Raw genomic sequence first — 18,236 nt, 5'->3', positions numbered from 1 at the left:
AACCATCTTTATATAAACTTAGTAAAACTCCCTTCCAATAATTTGTCTCCTCTCTATCATAAGTAATGTGTGATTTTCCACTTCTGATGTAAAAAGAACTGATCACTTTCTCTCCTCGCTCATATATGTTATAAGAATCCATAGAACTGTAATAGGTATAAATGTATTTCTTCTCTTCCCCTCTCATCATCGTCAATCTTGTATTACATGTACCCGATATATGATCCCCAAATATGACCCCATACAACAGTAGTAGTAGTAGTAGTAGTATTAGTATTAGTAGTAGTAGTAGTAGTAGTAGTAGCATACTTCTTAGCGCTGTAGGGTAAAATTTAGAGCCCGTTGACTTAGAATGAGGGCTGTATGCCAAATATATGGTTAGACTTTGGTTAATTTTAGCTTAAATAATTTTAGCATTAAATACGAATAGTTGCAATTTTGAGAAGAAAAGTGTACACCAAATTTCAGCCAGGTCGCCAAGTAGTTTAGAGAAAAAGTGGAAGTTAAATACTAATATCAATTAATCACTAATTGTGCAACCAACGTATACTATAATACTTTGTTAGTTGCACTTTATTATAACAAAAGTTTGTACGAAATTTATCCAGTTTTAGTAGTTTTAGAGGAAAATGGAACTTAAATACTAATCCTTACAGTACCTGACACTATAGCACTTACTTCACTTCACATTATCATAACAAAGTTATATAAAATATTCCTCTTAGATTGAATCAGTAGTTTACGAGAAAATATGGAACGAAGAGACAGATCAAGAAAATTATAATCCAGATTATTATTATTATTATTATTATTATTATTATTATTATTATTATTATTATTGTTAATATTAATATTATTATTAGTGTCCGTGTTAATATCATTATTGTTAATGCTATTATTGTTATTATTATTATTGTTATTATTATTGTTTGTGTTAATATTATTATTATGTTAATTATTATTATTATTGTTAATATTATTGTTATTATTATTAATGCTTATATTAATATTATTAATTATCCTAATAACATTAAATCATTAATATTAGTGTAGTTTTTTTACATATTTGTAAGTTCTTAAAATCTAGTATATATATACATAAAAGTATATTTTAAATTATATTGATCGAGTTTTTGTATAATATTTCTTCTTTCTTTATTTTATTTTGCTGTCATTTTATTAATTTGATGAAAAGTTGATGAGGACAAAATCGTCAAAGGTCAAACTTCGGTAGAATATTAAGAAGAGACCATTTTGTTGAATGTTAAAATGTAACTACGCGCTGGACCCAGTGAATTTTTTTTTTTTTTTTTAATAACGAAATGTTTGTAAACTTCGAAATATATTCATTTTGTCATTACTTTTTAACCAGGTGGATCCGGTAGTGCTGGTCCCGTGTCTTGGAATTTCGGTGGCAGTAAAACGAAGGTCTTGATCGATAATGCAGGATTGCCCGCATCGATATATTTGCGTAAGAACTGCACTGTCTACGACCCGATCACTTCAGGTAAACCTACTTCTAACGGAAAGAGAAACGCAAACTTTATATTCTATGTCATGTTATGGGTCACATAACTCGTGTTTTCTTTTCTTATACTTAATGCTGTTTCCCTAGTAGAAGCGCATCATTGTGTGTTTGCATTTGTGTTAATGTCGTGTTTTGTCAAATAATTAATAATTACAAATATTAGTGTTGAATAAATGTTTCCCCAATTTCTGGAAATAAATCTTATTTTATACTAATAATCTTGGAATTCTCGACATTATACATTTAAACACCAAATGTTTCGATTAATATTCTTTCCTAGCAGTGCCCGTCTGTGGGAAAATACTGTAGGGTTACCTTCTAACTGATTATGCCATAGTCGTTTACAAATCTAATGTCAATAATATTTGTTGAGCTCTTCTCTTATATAATCAAACTCTATCCAAGTTCCACTGTTACTGATTGTGTATTTTATACCCATTAACATTAATTTTAGACCTTGATAAAAGGTGACTCCTAAGTAAAAAAAATAGTTGCTATTTAAGAATACATTATCTTTTGACTAACAAGAAAATCACAGGAAAACTATTATGACAAGTACTCTAAGTTTGGCAATATAAAAAACCGAAATTAGTGGCCAGTAAAATACATATCTACATGAGATAGTACAAAGAACGTGTCCCTTGTTTAACAATTATGGGAATTAAAAAAATAAAAACACTGGCTATCATGACAGATTACACTATTTCTAAAAGTGTTGTGTTCAAACTAATATGCACGGACAACCCTTGGCCTTTGGGATAAGATCAAAGTGTAGTATCTGTTCCGGCAGATGCTGCAAGCTATGACTAGCTATTACTAGCTATGACTAGCAAAGACCAGATGTGGGGGCAGCCCCACATGCCTGACCATTAACCAGCTCCCATTTCCCACCTCTCGGGAGCTGGTCCCCTTTTTCCCTTCCCCCTCCCTTCACTCCTCACATTAAAAATTGGCCTTGTGCCTAATTTGCTCGGTGGGGGAGCAAATAAATACCATCTGTTCCGGCAGATACTGCAAGCAAAGACCATATGTGGGGGCGACCCCACATATAAGACCTTGGTCAATGTAGGGGCAACCCTTCATACCAATTGTCACTATCCAGCTCCCCTAATCCCCGGGGAGCTGGTCCCCATTTCCCCTTCACTCCTCACATTAAAAATCGGCCTTGTGCCTAATTTGCTCGGTGGGGGAGCAAATAAATACCATCTGTTCTTCAGATGCTGCACATCAATTTCTTGTTCTCTGTCAGTGGAGGAGAAATTCTTCACGACTGAGAAAATTTTTATTTTTGTTCCTTTTCTCCACGTTAAAAAACGACCCTGGTGTCTAACTCTGTCCCGTGGGGAGGCATTGTAAATAGGAACAATATAGGAGATACTTCCAATCTTATATAATGAAGGTGAGCTACAAAACCCCGATTGCCTTCCAGTGTCATATACATCTATTGAGGCACCATTTGCCCATACACGTCATATTGTTGCTGCATTGAGGTTGAGGCTCTAACCACTAGTCTTCCCAGTTTAGATGGAATTTCAAAACGAGGCTCTAACCTAAAAGATTCAGTCGTTGTCTTATTGCCGCAATGTGGTATTTATTTACTTTTTTTACAAGAACTCCCACTGAATTTACTTCAACAAATCTATTGCACTTACACATGCACAACGTAAATGCACCCGATCAATTTGATTGGCACTAATATCGAAGACTTCACTGTCACTTATGTATTATTAACAGTAAGGTGTTACCTTATAAGCTATTAACTTGACCTTTGATCTTAACTTTGAAAATTGTGTGCATCATTCCTCGGCGAGGGAGCATCATCATGCTAGGTTTGGTTCTGATCGGTGTGTGTTGTAGGAGGCTATATATATATATACATAGGCTATGCCATTGATCTTTGAATTTTACCTCGAAAAATGGTGTGCATTATCCCTTGGCGGGGAACCATCATCATGACAAGGTTTTGTCACATCAGTCCGGTGGTTTGGGCTGTAAGAGATTTGTACATACTTACACTCACACACACCACGGACGCTACTACTTTATATATACATATATATATATATATATATATATATATATATATATGTATATATATATATATGTGTGTGTGTATGCGTGTGTGTAGAGAGAGAGAGAGATAGATAGAGATAGATAGATAGATAGATAGATAGATAGATAAGATATGAGCGTTACGTGTATAGCAAAAGGCGCAGTTTAATTTAATCCCCTGCATATTCTGCTTGTTTTGCAAATCATCTTTTAACTATATTCACAACTTGTGTGATAAATATAATCCCAAGATTCTATAATTCTGTTTAAATATATTAGCTTGGTATTTTACGAAATTGTTCATCAGTATGTTTTAATTCATTTCATTTAAAAATTACGCAAGCAAATAAATGAAACTTAGAATCTTGAAGAATAAAAAAAAAAAAAACTTCAAGCTGTCAGACTTGCCAACGTAAAGAAAGGGCTAGTGTAATCTAGTCTTTATTGTCTAATCTACCATAGTATGGCATGAAAACGTTAATAACTTATACATATATATATATATATATTTATATATATAGTAAGTTATAAAATATATATGGCAATTGAATAAGCCTGACGAATCCTAGCGTTGATTAAACGCGAAATATTCTGTGTATCTTAATTGCCATATATATTTTATAATTTACTATCTAGCTCTGCATACGTATTGAGCACTGTTGAGTAAATACTTAAAGTTTACGCATAAATTATACTTTCGTATATTAATTTATATGATTGAATTAAGTAGTCATATATATATATATATATATATATATATAGTAAGTTATAAAATATATATGGCAATGGCATAAGCCTGACGAAGCCTAGCGTGGATTAAACGCGAAATATTCTGTGTATCTTAATCGCCACATATATTTTATAACTTACTAAGTAGCTCCACATACGTATTGAGCACTGTTGAGTAAATACTTAAAGTTTACGCATAAATTTATACTTTCGTATATTAAATTTATATGATTGAATTAAGTAGTCATATATATATATATATATATATATATATATATATATATATATATATATATATATATATATTATAGCAAAGCACAAGTTTTATATAGTTATTATTAACCTCAAATGCTTAACATTGTTAAAATCAGAATTTGAAATTTCTTAAAAGTTCGTTGTTGACCAGTTCAATATAAGCTATGGCCAAAGAAGATGAATAAAGTGAAGTTGTTTAAAACAAGGTAACTTCTACTTATCCTGTGACTTTTATATTTTCAATTTCAACTACAAGCACGCGTACCCTCTCGACATAAATATCTCGATAAACCCGACAAGCGGCTAAATTCCACCCCTTCACAGTAAATATCACTAGGTGTAAGAAAGCCTTCTACTCCAATAGTTTCTGCCCCAGAACTGCTAGACTTTGGAACTCTCTTTCGGTATTCTGTTTTATCAACTGTACTGACATGCAGAAGTTCAAATGTAATATTAACAGACATCTTGCTACCCATCTCCCTTCATAATACCCTTGCAACTTATGTCCCCGATAGTAGTCCTCTACTTCAAAACTGTGCCTCGTTTGGGGTGAAAATTGAATAATAATATAAAAAAGAATTCTACTAAAATACTAAAAGCTCTGTATGGTAAGTGGAGCGATTAATATGAGAAAGAAAAGATAAGAATTTAAAGTAAATTGATTATTATCAATTATTAGATAATTAAAAGGAAACGAAAAACTGTTGCATGCCATGACATTTCGAAGCTAAATGCTTTTTAACAATGGAAGAAAAAAAAAAGACTGATTTATATATCCACAAAACGCTGGCTTAATAATATTAGTTTAGAAAGTGAAACTGTATGCACTTGAGATCGGGAATATTGATATGAAAAGGTAGAATAAATAGGAACAAATAATAAAAATAACAAACAAAGAAAAAATAATAGGGAGATTAATGCAAAACAATACACGTGAAAGAATAAAATATATAAAACTAAATAAATATACTAAAAGTATAAAATGATATGTGGTCGAAACTTTAGAAACTTAACAAAGTAAACCTCGTAAAACATGATAAAGTTCTCTCTCTCTCTCTCTCTCTCTCTCTCTATATATATATATATATATATATATATATATATATATATATATATATATATATATAAATATATATATATAGAGAGAGAGAGACTTTACATTTTGTCTTTACATATATTGCTTATGTGTAAAGACAAATTGAAAGTGTAACTTGCTTTGCCATGGTATTGAGCAAGCGTGTGTTAAGCTCGTTATATTTCACTGGTTTCCTTACCTTTGACAAATAGCAATCTCAGATTATATATATATTTATTTATTTTTGTTCATAACAGGTTCAACAACATGGATAAAAGATCCTGTTCATATAGACGAGTTGCAGCTCAAAAACGGGGCTCAAGTTTTGATCAAGAACCATTTGACTGTTTCCGAAGTGAACGACGATAACTCGGGTAGATTATACGTAACTGATCAAAAAAAGTTCACAGTACAAAACCGTTTAAACACCGACTGTTTTGTGGCGGAGAAATCAACATTAGAATTCGTAAATGAAACAGCTCATATTCTTCGGAACACTTGGCTTAATGGATACCTGAACTTGTACCAAAACAAAGAACTCCGAATTTCAGGTTCTCTACTCTACAACAATACGAAGTCACTTCACGTGCCCAACATCACCGTCTCGGAATCTGGTAGTTTTCAAATAGTATTCTTTTTACTGTTAAATTCGTCCGAAATAAGAATATCCGGAAAATTTACGGCGGACATTTTGATTACCGACTCATGGAAATTACTTTACCTTGGTCCCAACGCCGAAATGCATTTTGATCCTTCTTCATCTGCTTCCAAGCTGGGACAAATCACTATCATCCGTGGCAAATTAAAACTCGGTCGCGTTTTGTCGTTTCCTGCTCCCTGTAAAATATTTGCAATAGATGGCGGGATTTTACAAATGAATGGATCGGAGCCATTTGAAATATCTTGCGAGAATGTAACAATCAACGCACCATTTTCGCCACGGAACCAACTAACTTTGAAGAATATTAAACATTTCCATGTTGGTGAAAAAGGAAACCTAGCATATTATCCCGGCTCAGATTTTCAAGTTGAATTTGCTGTTGTGAACGGAAGATTTAAACCTTTACAATTCTTGTCTATTATTGCCAAGCAGTTCATTGTTGGCCCGTCAGGAACTGTTGAATTAGCTGGAATCCTATCGTTTGACTCTAAAACAAACACTCATCACGCCGATTGTCGAAACAGCTCCATCCTTGATGTTCTTCATTTCGATGTAAACGGAAGAGTTGATACGAAAACCCTTCGTATGAAACAAAATTTTAAAGTATTTGCTGTGGGTGACCAAGGGAAGCTAACCATCTACCCTTGCTCTAGTTTAATGAGTGATTTTACCGACATAAATGGAACCCTAGTGGTATTAAAGACGATGGACATAAAAGGTATCAACTTGCACATTGGTCCGCGCGGTGTTCTCAACATAAACTTTCAAAGATCTCCAGCTCAAAGTGATGACGGTTGCGAAATGACCTTAATTGAAATGTCCCATTTGATCTTAATTAATGGTACCCTGAATGCCGGTTCAGTCAACTTGACCTCAGATTACCTCAATGTCAGCAGCAGCGCAAGGATCGATGTCAGTAGCAGTGGGCATTTGCCAGAGAAAGGAAAAGGTAATTGTCACAAATATATTGTTTGAATTTAATCAGCTATCAATACAGTTTCATGTGTGGACCTAATTTTGTTATGAATTTGTTGGTGTGTGTGGGGTGTGCTTTCGTTTTAAACATTTATTCTAATTAACTATTAAAGAAATAAAATCAAGAATTTCAAAATCTAAAGAATTTGATCAGTAAAATGTATAATAATCTTGATTCTTTTTTTCTGCTCCAAGATTTTTTTTCATGTTCATGTCAAGCACATTTTTACAATAGTCTTTTATTTCTGTTTTTTTTTTTACTTTTGTATTTTTGAAAAAGCACAAACTCTACCAAATAAGACACTATAGTAACGGTTATGCTCTGGATAAATAAATATATATATATATATATGTATATATATATATATATATATATATAATACCAATAGTGTAATAGACAAGGTCTATAAGAGCAAGGGGTAACTTTGAGAAGCTTTTTTAAAAATAATGTTGATATATTCTCACCCCAACTTTGCTGCTGATGAAGGGAGAAAATCTGGAATATTTGTTTTTATTATTATTTCTCGATACTTCTATTTTTACTTGTAAATAAAGCATAAATAAACTTATATCATCTCCGAAATGATCGTACATGTGAAAAATAGATTTTGTTATGTTTCCCCGTGTATTTACCCTAGCCTTATATTATATATATATATATATATATATATGTTTGTGTGTATGTATATATAGTACGTTTTGTAAAATATATATGGCAATTAAGTTCCACAGAATTTTCTCCGTTTAATCCTCGTGGGGATTCGTCAGATTTTGCTACCTAGCTCTAATTACGTATGAGGCACTGCCAAAGTAAATACTGCAAATACGTACAAAAAATGTATGTTGCTATATAAAATATATACTCCTTCACTTCTTCCTCCTCCTACTACTACTTATTATAATATATATACACACACACACACAAACACACACACAAATATATATATATATATATATATATATATATATTGAGAGGGGACACAGTTTTTAACGCTGGCTTCTCATAATGTTTTTTTTTTCTTTACACGGGTACGATATATTTTTATGGTATTAGTACGATTAAAGCTTAAAGTAAGTTTTCAAAAGAAAGAAAATATTTGCACACGTGCAAAAACATATAATGAAAAAATGTTTACACAGCGACATTCAGAAACTGGTAATTTCATGTAAATTTTGAAGTTAAATAAATTCATTTTGAAAAATTCCTTTAAAGATAAATATTGCTTTCTGGGAATATTGAATTAAATGAAAAAAAAAACAACTTGTTTATACAACATTAGCTTTATTAGCACCCTAAAGCGAAATATTCTGGCTTCTCAAATTCAAAACATACAACAATGCGTCGCCTTCTACGGAAGCTCAAAATGTCAGAATGTCATTTTTATTTAAATTTAATAGAGGAATTAAAATATTATTATACCTGATTTCTTTATTTTTAAAATTATAAAAATATCTATTAATTTAGCTGAAGCTATTTGTTTAATAAAAACGAAGTGCTTATTTAATTAGAATATCTATTTACTTTTTTCCTAGTTACTCGATTTATTCCTAAACGAATGAATTAAATTAATCGTTTTTAAAATAAAATGAAAGTGTATTTGAAGTGTAGAAACGTTAATGAAAATTCCTAATAACACTGATAATCCATTCATTGCGAAAATAATTTAAAAAAAAAAAAAATAATCAAAGAGAATACAATAGGATGCAAATCTTGCCTTTTTCTTGTTTTTTTTCTTGTTTTTTTTTTGTTACAATTCCGTCCATCAATATTTGTCTAAATTAATCTTTATTAAAAATAATACCATTTCATAAATCATTTTCTATCAGTAATCTTGGATTTAATTATTTTCTTCATTTTTGTTTTCAGGATTATATAAAAACTTTACATTATTTTTTTCAATTATATTATTTTTGGTGAAAATATTGACTAAACAATGATAAATGCAATGATAATATCTATAGTACGAGAAATTAAATTTTCTCCAAGTAATATTGATTTAATAACACTTTGGTAGCGTTTTTCGTAATGTTCTTGAAATATTATTTAATTTGGATTGTTAATATTTATTTAAATATTATTTAATTTGGATTGTTAATATCTAAAATGCTTTACTTTTTATAAATGATAAACAATCAGAAATTTGTGAGTATTTTTAGTACGTAAGACTTTAACAAGCAAATATGATTTTTATTTACAAAAAAATTAATAGTTTTACTAAAGTTAAAGAGAAATAATTGCTTTATTATATTTTATGATTGTTAATTCTATTAAGATTTGGAGATTTTCCGAGTTCTGGTGAATTTTTTCATGAAGGGACAGGTTAGAATGCACGTACCTGGTTTGATAACATGATTGAGCTGATATAAAACTTGAACCGATGCAAATCTCTATAAGCACTTTTTTGATAAACAAACAGTCAAATAAACAAAAATACAAATACGATAATATACTAAGCAAATAACAATCTTGTATTAAACTTTGTTTTTAATATTATTTCTGTATTTGATTTTATTTCGACTTTTACTGCATTTTCTCTCCACAACATTTCTTTAATGACATATACTGCACATCTTCAAATATTGTTCTTCTTCTTCTTCTTCTTCTTCTTCTTCTTCTTCTTCTTATTATTATTATTATTATTATTATTATTATTATTATTATTATTATTATTATAGGTGCAGGGATCTCGGCTACCAGCGGTTCGAGTGGAGCCAGCTATGGAGGTCGAGGTGGCAAAGGTGGAACTTCTACGCTTTCGACTAATCTGCCTCATGCTAATATCTACAAGTGTGGTACGTGGGGAAGTGGTGGGGGCGGCTCCAATGGCGGTCGAGGAGGAGGTCGCATACTTGTTAACATGCTGAAAAACAAGGGGACATGTACACTGAAAGGGGACTGGGTCAGCAATGGCCAACACGCTACGGTAAATTTATTTTTTCTTTTTTACTTTAATAAAAACATAATAAAAAATAATTTAAAAAAATTATTTATCTGCATCTAAATAAAGTAAGAATTGTTTTCTACTAAGTGATGTGAAGAAGTGTGAGGGTGTACTCACTTTTACGATACAATATATATATATATATATATATATATATATATATATATATATATATATATATATATATATATATAAGGTTAGTAATTGCAATTAAGAATAGGAAATTGGATATAAAATTTTTTGTAACATGTCTTCTTCCTAAGATTAAGGGTGGTGGTGTTTGATCAACACTGCTGGGGAGCCATGAAGTAATATACTGTTTTGTTTTTAAATCCCCGAAACAGTGTTTCATGGTAAACAACTGATGATCCCTTGAAAAATAAAAAAATTGGTATTATAGTAAATTCGAGAGAGTTGATGCAGTGATTGCAGGTAATTAAATGACTTACTGACTAAGTGTTTTTTTTAACGAATGATAAAAAGTAATTTTTTGTGTAGTTTCAAATGTTAAAAAACTTCAAAGACTATATATATATATATATATATATATATATATATATATATATATATATATATATATATATATAGTGTAACCTGGATATAAAAGACTCCAAATCCTGCAGCTTTCTTATATCCGGGTAACACTATACTTTAACACAGGTTCTATTTTGGGACCAGAGAAAATAGCTCTTATATCCGATGTTTCTTACATTCTAGTATCTTATATCCGGGTTACACTGTATACATATATAAATTGAGTAACGACAGATTGTTCTGTTGGATAATAGCTGTTCAATGCAGCTAAACTGGAACCACCCCAAACCGAGATCGCACCCAAAAAAATCTAATTGAAAAGTCGGCAATTCTAACCTATAAACAAGTTAAATTTTTATTAATCAAATAAACATTATCAACTACCAAAGAGTGCTTCATTTGTTTATTTACACAGTTTAGTATGGTTTCTTTGTAACTTCCTTGCCATAACTATTAATAGTATATATGTACAAATAATCTCTATATCCATAAAAGTGAGAATATGTGTAGGTAAGGACAATTCTCAACCTATATACTCAACGATTTTTTTAATTCTTACTTGAAATTTTGGGTGTAGACATATGGGAACATTTTTAACTGGTGTTCATCAGGAAAACAGCTGCTAAAAGGGGTAGAAATTGGAAAGGTGGTATTGGGGGGGTCAGCTTTTTATCTGTTTGTTATCTATCTCACGACAAGGCATGCACTCATCGTTCACATAACAACTTCCTTATGTTAGGAATAAGTATGTTTGAAAACAAATTTTTATACGTGTCAAGTGGGCCTAATGGTTAACTTACTTGACTCACTTTCTGTTGGTTTTGGTTTCAATCTCAGCTCGAGTATTTTTTTTTTACTTACAAGAAGTAAACTGTTTAGAAAAACATAATACTCGTATGCAGAAATCTCAGCTTTTGCATAAATTATACTATAATTTGTATACGTGTTTACGACCGAGCAACGCCGGGCCACTGCTAGTCTTGTATAAAAAATAGTTATGGCATGTAAGTTTCATGAACGTCACTGTTTAATTCTCAATGGAATTTTTTTAGGCACGAGTTTTCATTTTACGGTCTGTTTTCCAGTTAATCCGTTCTTACTATAGCGTCAAACCAACAAGATCTTTTTTATTGTTTACGAAATAAAAGTTCGGTTCTTTTAAACCAATTAATTTTCTTCTCTTTTTTTTTTTTTTTTTTTTAACGAATTTTGTCTCTCTCACATTTATTTGGGTCAAAGAAAGAAAGGATTACATTACGCTTACATAAAATGCAACGGCATTTAGTCACATTTTGTTACATAACTTTGTTTAATATCATCACATTATTCTAGCAGTGTGACTTGGCGTTGCCCGGGATTGAATGATGATCAACGAATGTCGTACGCCCCCCTATGTTTATAGTCAACAAAATCGATGAAATCGCTCATATTTTAATGAAATCGATTGATTACCTACTCTGGTAATGGCTCATGTGACAGTGTATCGAGATGAATATTTATATGTTTACCCGCATAGTCCACAATACATTGCTGCCTACATTGCACTGTAGAGAATATACTGTTGATTTTATAAAATTAAATTTTTATATAAAATGGCTTGAATGAAAGTTTAAAATGCATAAGTCAAGCATAATTCTTGAATTGGGCGCTGAGCGAAACCATTTTTCTCGACCGCACCCCTACCATATAAAAGAGCCTACTGTTGATTTTATATGCCCAGCCTTTCTGCTTGTACGGAGATAATTACTTCAATTGAAGTTTATAATGAAACGGTCAAGTATCATGTTTCAGTTGTGCTTTAATCAGAGACATCTATTTCGAACACGTCCGTGTAATATCAAAGAATCTACTGTTGATATTATATGTTTAGCCTTTCTGCTTGTGTGGTAATATAAATTCCCAAATGCACTATAATGATGCAAGGCTGTATAAAATGTTAACTTTTGTCAAAATTGCCTGTTCAGTCTTTCATAAGAGTTTTACGATTATCGATTATCGATACGTATCGGAGATAATTCGAGACAAACCCTATCTAAGAACACTGAAAGATACATAAAATATATTTGACACGAAATTTTATAAAAAAACTATGGAGTCCATTGTAAACAAACGCACACATACACACACAATTCCTTTTATATATCGATGCCTCCGTCCAGTCTCGAAAGACAAAGGATACCGCCTGTAGAAGCAGCTGCGCGTGAAATTGTGAGGCAAGGATTGCGCAATGCCAACCAGACCTCTCCTGAATCGGGACTGTTTAAGTCCGGTTGCAAGGAGAAGTCCAGAATGACTGGAACCAATGCCGAGATAAGCGGAGAGCACATACAGCACCTAGAAGTCCCAAATAGTCACCCATTAGTCCTGACCAGGTTCAGCGTTGCTTAACTTCGGTGATCCAGCGGGAACTAGTGTGCCACCGTGATTATGCCTTTTATATAATAGTAGAGATATTCATACTCGTTAACTGTCACAGATTAAAGGTTCAATGGTTAATGTAAGATTATTCCTTATTTATCAAACTGTGTCAAGTAATGAATGTTTATAATCATTTCTTTGTATTATTATTGGGCTACTGTTTTCGTCTTTTATGTTATTTTCACAGCGTTTCGGATGATATAACCTCCGACCTATTCAATATTTAATACATTATGCCACGTGCGCCTGCGAACGGCAATCGCTTTGGCGTAGTAAATAAAATATTTGGTAAACTTTAGTTATAAATTTACTTTCTTTTGGAAGTTTAATGACACTCTAAATACAATTGAAAATTACTTATGATTCTTACCAGGCATAACTGATGAAATGCTCTCGTGGACGAAGTAAAAGATCTCGTTCGAAATTTTGCGCAATTTCGAAAAGATCCACAAGATACACCTGAACAAACTCTGTGGTTACGACATTATAAAAATAACAGTGAAAATACGCAGATTAGTCCAAAGAATCTAAATAAAACGGAAACTCAGTCTTCATTTTTAAAATTTTTTAAATTAATAAATGTTAATCTTAAATTTTCACTTAACCGTTTAATTTTGTTGCGATATTTTTGTTTTTCAAATTTGTTTGGTTTTAGATATCAGACTTAATGTTATCACTTCTGTTAATATCAGGAGGATCAGATGAACCATTGCTTAACTAATATGAGAAAAATCTTTTGAAAAGTTTCGAATACAATGTTATTTTTATTTATTTTTTTTTACACAGTTATCACCACTTATCAAGGCCCGGAAGCCACTCAGGGATAAGGGTTATTGCAAGTACATTACGTTAGTGCGGAGATTTGATGAAGTGTTTACTTAAGGGGGCGGTTCATTAGGAATTTGTTAACATTGGACTTGACATCCAAGTTGTAGTCCGGAGGAAAGCAGGCAGACGGAACACAGTTCCACAGGCGTGCAGTTCTAAGAAAGAAGCTTTTTTCATGGAATCTGCGTTTTGATTTAGGCACAGATATAGAGTGGGGGAAATTTTTCACAGTGGATTCAGCTAGACCGGTGCTTTTCGTGAAAGATTGGCGAGAGGGGACCAGAGATTGGAGCTCAGACGAGCACCTGCCATGAAAATAACGATAAAACAAGGATAGGCTCACAACGTCTCTTCTGTGGGAGAGGGGTTGCAGGGTAGAGAAAAGGGCATCCCCCACTAAGCCACGAAGTCTATTTTGTACTCTGTCACGGCAGGATAGGCTGTTTTTTGGCAGCTTCTGCCCAGATATGGCAACAGTATTCCATCCTTGGACGTACTTGGCTTTTATATAGATAGAGAATTGCATCAGTAGTGAGATATCTTCTGGAGCGGTAGAAGGATCCCACCATCTTTCCAGTGAATGTTCACCGGTGTTTATTTATTTTCTTTAAGTACTTATATTCATGCTTAATATTCTTGGAAAACTGTACTAACAAATCAAAACACTGGAGAGTCCAGGTTTCCGAGTTCGTCAGAAAAATCCACAAGTTGGACTGTTATGTATTAGCCTTGAGGAAAACGTTGGAGAACGCCTTGCTAATAATAATAGCCGATTATAAGATCAACTATTATTATTAAAAGTTAGATGTTTATTTAAAGAAGTTATTATTACGAAAGAATAGTATTACGATTATCGGTACGAAAATTAGATTGTTTAACAATGAAAAATAATGTTCATAAGTTTTGGAATGTACTGTAACGAAGAGCTATGTCAAATACATAAATAGAATAGGTTTTAAAACTTAGGGATAAAAACAATAAATTTGGCTACAGAAAACGTGACTGAAATTTATCTGTTAGGTCTTTGTGTAGACGAATGACATAAGCACATATGATTAGTTGTAATATATGCAGGCAAGTTAGAATTGAGAAAGGTGGGGTGAAGATGTCAGATAGTCAAAACAGGACGTAGAAGTCGGGAAACGAAGTCGTTCTTATGATGATAGGAAGGGGAGTATTGCCAGATAGCCAAGATATGAAATGTAAGGTAATTTCTAAAGATGACCGCGGGGAACCAGACAATAATGTTGTTATCTATAATATAAATCTCACCTGTTTAAATGTATGTATGAGTGTATGTATGTTTAAACCTAGTACTACGTACCTCATGGTCGGGCCACCGGCGACTAAACTGGTTCCCCTACCAGACTTGTTTGGTGAGTAGGCTAATCTCCCTGAAGGAATAAAAACAAGACCTTTCAAAGGGCGAATGAACCCCTTTTCGGGGTCAACGGCCAAATAGCACTGTGTGTGTTTGTGTGTATGTATGTGTGTGTTGAGATGGAGAGGGCTCCCGTAAGCAGTGGTGAAGGCAACCTTTCTAGGAGAAGCAAATCTCTGATTTAAAAAAGCATAAAGCGGGAGACCAGTAACCGCATTAAGCTGGTCTACAGTTTAACTTGTTGCTGGCTATCTTGCTCTTGCTTGTTGCTGGATCTCAACATTTTGAACTGAGAGAGATAATTAGCTGACGTACAAAGCTAAGATTCTGTAACATCATCTGTGTATAGATACTCCCTCAGCCATTTGTCTATAAAAATGGTCCTGTTGCGATAGAAGTCATTTTTGGGCTCATGGACTTTAAGTGTCTGAGGGAGTGGCACTCGTCTAACAAGAGGTTGAACTCATCATGTCTACCTAAAACTTTCGACAGGGGCGACGGATTTTACGAAATCGGTATAGTTTTGAAGCTAGTCCCTTCGTACGACAAATATCTCATCTTCTATTATGTAAGCCCTAAAATTTTCAACTTTTCAGAAGTATGTTATGTTTTTTTTTTAGTTGTTTTAAGTTCTCTTTTGGAGAACCACTTTTCTGAACAACATCAAAGTGTAGTATCTGTTCTTTCAGCGGTGTTTCAATTTCTTGTTCTCTGTCAGTGGAGAAGGAATCCTTCACGACTGAGACGTTTTGTAATTTGTGTACCTTTTCTCCGCGTTAAATGACGACCCTGGTGGCTAACTCTGTCCCGTGGGAAAGGCATTGTAAATAGGAAGTTTTCAAGTTATTTCTTCATGAATGCGTCATTGGTTGGATTTACATCCAATGAAAAGCTATAGTTTTGCTGAAAGACTAGATATCCGTTTACTTCGATATCAATTTTGCATGTATACTTAGTCATGACAGCGTATTCAAAAAGAGTGTAATAATGTCAATTTACGCACCCCCATAAACACATTTACCGTTGTGGTTTATGAACAGAATACTGTTTTTCCTCATTATTTTCAGGTGAATTGATTTATTGAAACGAGGTTAATGCTATGCCTTCTATAGAAACCCCGGCATTATGACCTAGTTATCAACAATATAATGACGTACATTAGAGAGAAAAATATTCCTGTACGTTCGTCGATGTACTCATGAATTTGTGTGCCAAACCCTGTTGCAAATCAATAAATATTAAAACACTATTGACAATAAATAAATATTAAAATCAGATATTTACCGGTTGCTCTTTATAACAATTTTTCTGATAATATGAGTGTTTATTTAAATAGTTATTTAGTACATGCTGTTTGGGATATCGATGACATTACTACGAAATTATATTTTATACGCAACTAGCAAGGCTACCTAGCGTTGTCCGTGGAAAAAGTATAACTTATCTTGATTTTTCTCTCTTCTCCCCCAAACCTTTCCCATCCTCCTTCTACCCAATCCTCCTTTTATCCTTCACTACGCCCATTTCTCTCTAGCAGCACATACACACGCATACACCTCTCGTTTATAGGATGAATATCTCGAGATACGAGTCGGTATTTCCTTTTCAAATTAGTAAATCACCGCATTTTAAATGACTGAAAGACTGGCTACGTTTAGGAAAACGAACGTAGTTGAATCCCAAAATAATTAATACTTACGAAGTCTTATGGAGAAACCATCTATGGCAGCACGAACAGTATCTACGAGTATTCTCTCCCACTCTTTGTTAAATTTTGTCTTTAAAGATTCAATATTTTCTTATAGAGTGAAGCAGGCTCCATTTTTTTTAGGATCGACCACAAAAAGATCATGTGAATAGGGAGGCCATTCTTCTTTGCTGGTCCACGACAAACAATTGTCTCTACCCCACAGTGTGGCTTGTTGGAGAGTCAAAACTCATACTATACACAAAATTACACTATGGAGTCAGTGCACATTTAACAATTACATAATCATTATCGCTATTTCATTAGCAAGTGCTCGTCTGAGCTCCAATCTCTGGCCCCCCTCGCCAATATTTCACGAAAAACACCCGTCTAGTTGAAACCACTGCCAATAATTGCCACCACTCTTTATCTGTGCCTAAATCAAAACATAGATTCCATGAACAAAGCTTATTTCTTAGAAGTGCACCCCCTGTGGAACTCTGTTCCGTTTGCCTGCTTCTCACTTGACTACAACTTGGATGTCTTCAAGTCCAACATAAACAAATTCTTGATAAATCGCCCCCTTAAGTAAGGCACTTTATCAAATCTCCATTACTAACGATTACTGCGATATTATCCCATTGATAACTGTACACGTAATAACCCTTATCCCCGAGTGGCTTCCGGGCCTTCATAAGTGGTGACTACCATGTAATAAAAAAATACTTTTTTTTTTAATAATATAAAATTTATTGACTATTTGTTTTGTGGTTTTTAAATAATTTTAGCTATATATTTAAAGATAGGGACACACAAAGACAAGTCCCATTTTATATATCAAATACTTTGCGATGATTTATAAATATAATGTAGAATTTTGATTGAATTGTAAAAGCACATTGTTATATAGTCGGAGGGAATGCATATAACTTGTACATAATGTGCGTCTTGTACACACACACACACACACACACACACACACGCACACATATGTGTGTGTGTGTAAACGCCGCTCTCCTAATTAACTGCTTGCCCCTTTTCTTTTCTTTTTTCTTATTTATTTATCTATATATTTATTTTTATTTTTCCTTTCTTTCTTTCTTCTTCTATTCCTATCTCAATTATTTACCCATCTCACATTTTTCTTTTCACTCTCCTCTCCTCCTTCTCT

At 32.9% G+C, this 18,236-nt stretch overlaps 1 protein-coding gene across 1 annotated transcript in view; it reads left to right on the top strand.

Moving 5' to 3' along the window:
- Positions 1-18,236, top strand: part of LOC145249431 (uncharacterized) — a 911,941-nt gene that overhangs the window by 48,866 nt on the left and 844,839 nt on the right. Inside the window, exons 6-8 of the mRNA XM_080110989.1 lie at positions 1,373-1,507; positions 5,897-7,249; positions 9,952-10,199. Of these exons, the coding sequence (XP_079967115.1) occupies positions 1,373-1,507; positions 5,897-7,249; positions 9,952-10,199 (1,736 nt within the window). The remainder of the gene's footprint in view (positions 1-1,372; positions 1,508-5,896; positions 7,250-9,951; positions 10,200-18,236) is intronic.

Source organism: Euprymna scolopes, chromosome 28 (assembly GCF_053919585.1).
Source record: "Euprymna scolopes isolate OS-2025 chromosome 28, ASM5391958v1, whole genome shotgun sequence".
Classification (NCBI taxonomy): domain Eukaryota; kingdom Metazoa; phylum Mollusca; class Cephalopoda; order Sepiida; family Sepiolidae; genus Euprymna; species Euprymna scolopes.
This window is presented reverse-complemented; position numbering and strand designations above follow the sequence as displayed.